Genomic DNA, 2,347 nt, shown 5'->3' on the forward strand with positions numbered 1-2,347 from the left:
TCCGTGGGGACAGATGTCTTTTATCACTCTCTGTGATTGCAAGCACCTCTAAGAGGACAAAAACTATATTCACAAACAGTGTGACAGATTTGAATATGTTGATGAAGAAAAATAATAGTTCTTCTGACATATTTGAATGTTCAATGGTGCAGAAATTATGTAACTGCATTTCCATTAACACATAGCCTATAACTGCTCTGTACTAGCTCATATTATACTGCCAAGCAGCATATATTTAGAATAATTTGTTAAAACAGTGTTAGAATGTTTTACAGATTTTAATCACTCTACTGACCAGAATATGGGAGTTGGCTTTTTCTCTGACTTCAGGTTTGCTCGTAGAGGGGTTTCTCTCATAAGTCAGCAGGGAGCTGGAGTGGAGGAATTACAGAATGAAGAAGAAGAGGAAGTCTATGTCATTCTGCTTCTCTCCTATATGCAGCTTCAAACCGGCTTTCAGTCTGTGTGTTGTTGCTTGCTGACACACAAAGCTTGATTTCTGCTAGTGAAGGAAAATATTCAAAATACCAAGATACATTAATATTAATAACAAGAGACATACTAAGGAAAGGAGACACTACAGGACTTTGGCATCATTTAGCCTGAATCAACATAGAACACAATGGAAAACTACACTGAAGCTGCAACAACACTTAATGAATATAAAGTGAATATGAACCAAGCCAACCAGCAAAGAGGAGAATCACAACAATAAAACTTTTATTTGAAGCAAAAAATAAATGAAAATCAGACAAAAAGACAAAGGCTTTCGTGAGGGAAAGAAATACAGTCCCATGAAGCATTGCGAATAACATTCATCAAATTAAAATGATGGAGAAATCGAAAACTATTAATTTAAAGTTTTTGTTTGTATCTATAGAAACAATATAGTTTATGTTCATTGCAAAATATGCACACATACACACACACACACATCTATTTTCAGATCTATTTTGGCACGCATTGCTCGCTGCAACCCTCTGATTGGTGGAATGTTCTGTATAGTAAATGTGTTCACGTCATATTAGACGAGATGAAGTTGCAAGGGGGAGGGGAAGATATTTTGAGTAAAGATTAGGAGAACACACCTAAATAAAAATAAAAAAAATCAATATTCCATAAAAAAAAGAATTGTCCACTTTGATTTCATGCTGACTTTAAAGGGTACCTACTGCCCTGACAGCTTTGTTCGTTAGTTCAAACGGAAAATGCACTGGATGCATAAAAATAAAAGTTGCACTGAAACAATTTTCCTTTACACACATAAAAAAATTAATTAAAAAAACAGAAGGGGATTTTTTTTTTTTTAATTGGGATGTTCCTGGCTCCTCTGTAGTAATTCCATAATTTACATATGTATCAGCACCAATATATATTGCGTTAGCGGAGCTGAGCAGAACGTTGAATAGCTTACATACAGTGATTCTGGTCCATCTACATGTTTCTGTGGAAGCATCTGTGGAGCTGAGCATCTCCAGCAGCTTTCCCAGCACGTACGCGAGTGCTGAGCCATGAAACAGTGATGCTGGAACTACTGCGCCACCCGCATGAGCGCCAAAGGATTGCAAGCACTCAGCGCATTTAAAACCCCCTGCAAAGCACTGGGGGACTTACAGTGCGAATTTGACTCTGACTGAGTAAAAGTTCGCCCGGGATTTTCTTGTGGACAGTAGGACAAATACACAAAAACATGGCAAACAAAGGACAGCAGCCTCCCTACCTTCACTTGGCAGAGCTGACCGCATCCCAATTCCTGGATATCTGGAAACATTTTGATGCAGACGGTGAGTACAGATGCGCCGTTTATTCCACGGCTTATGATTCTGAGGAAGAACAAAAGAAGTCATAAATGAAATGTTATTAAAATAGCAGAAAAAAAGTTTGACGCTAACAATTTCCAAAGAAAACACTTGTGGGGCTAAGGAACTAAAGAATTGGACAGATTTAACGTGCGAAATAATACAAAATAGATCAAAGAAAGTTAAAAACGACAATCTAGCATTTATGATCTACTGCAAGCGGTTTATTGATATGATAAAATACCTGAAAATGTAAAAATGAATAGGCTAGTATAGGCTGTATAAATCTAGAATATAGAAATACACTTTATATGTGTGTGTGTATGTATGTATTTATGTGTGTGTGTGTGTGTGTGTGTGTGTGTGTGTATTTTTTATTTTTTCTGTATTCATTAAGAATATCATAGCCAGTTATTAAATGAATTGAGATTTTTGCCCTGGAGGGCATCTTACCCCATTAACTGTGTTTTATATATGTTTAAAGGGGTCATATGATGCTGCTAAAAAGAACATTATTTGGTGTATTTGGTGTAATGAAATGTGTTTAT

General features: G+C 36.4%; 1 protein-coding gene across 1 annotated transcript in view; it reads left to right on the plus strand.

The window, feature by feature from the left end:
* Positions 1-1,525: 1,525 nt before the first annotated feature.
* Positions 1,526-2,347, plus strand: part of calb2a (calbindin 2a) — an 11,139-nt gene continuing 10,317 nt past the window's right edge. Inside the window, exon 1 of the mRNA XM_016494664.1 lies at positions 1,526-1,784. Within this exon, the coding sequence (XP_016350150.1) occupies positions 1,691-1,784 (94 nt within the window). The 5' untranslated portion in view covers positions 1,526-1,690. The remainder of the gene's footprint in view (positions 1,785-2,347) is intronic.

The sequence above is a fragment of the Sinocyclocheilus anshuiensis genome, unplaced genomic scaffold, assembly GCF_001515605.1.
Source record: "Sinocyclocheilus anshuiensis isolate Anshui unplaced genomic scaffold, SAMN03320099.WGS_v1.1 scaffold286, whole genome shotgun sequence".
NCBI classification, from domain to species: domain Eukaryota; kingdom Metazoa; phylum Chordata; class Actinopteri; order Cypriniformes; family Cyprinidae; genus Sinocyclocheilus; species Sinocyclocheilus anshuiensis.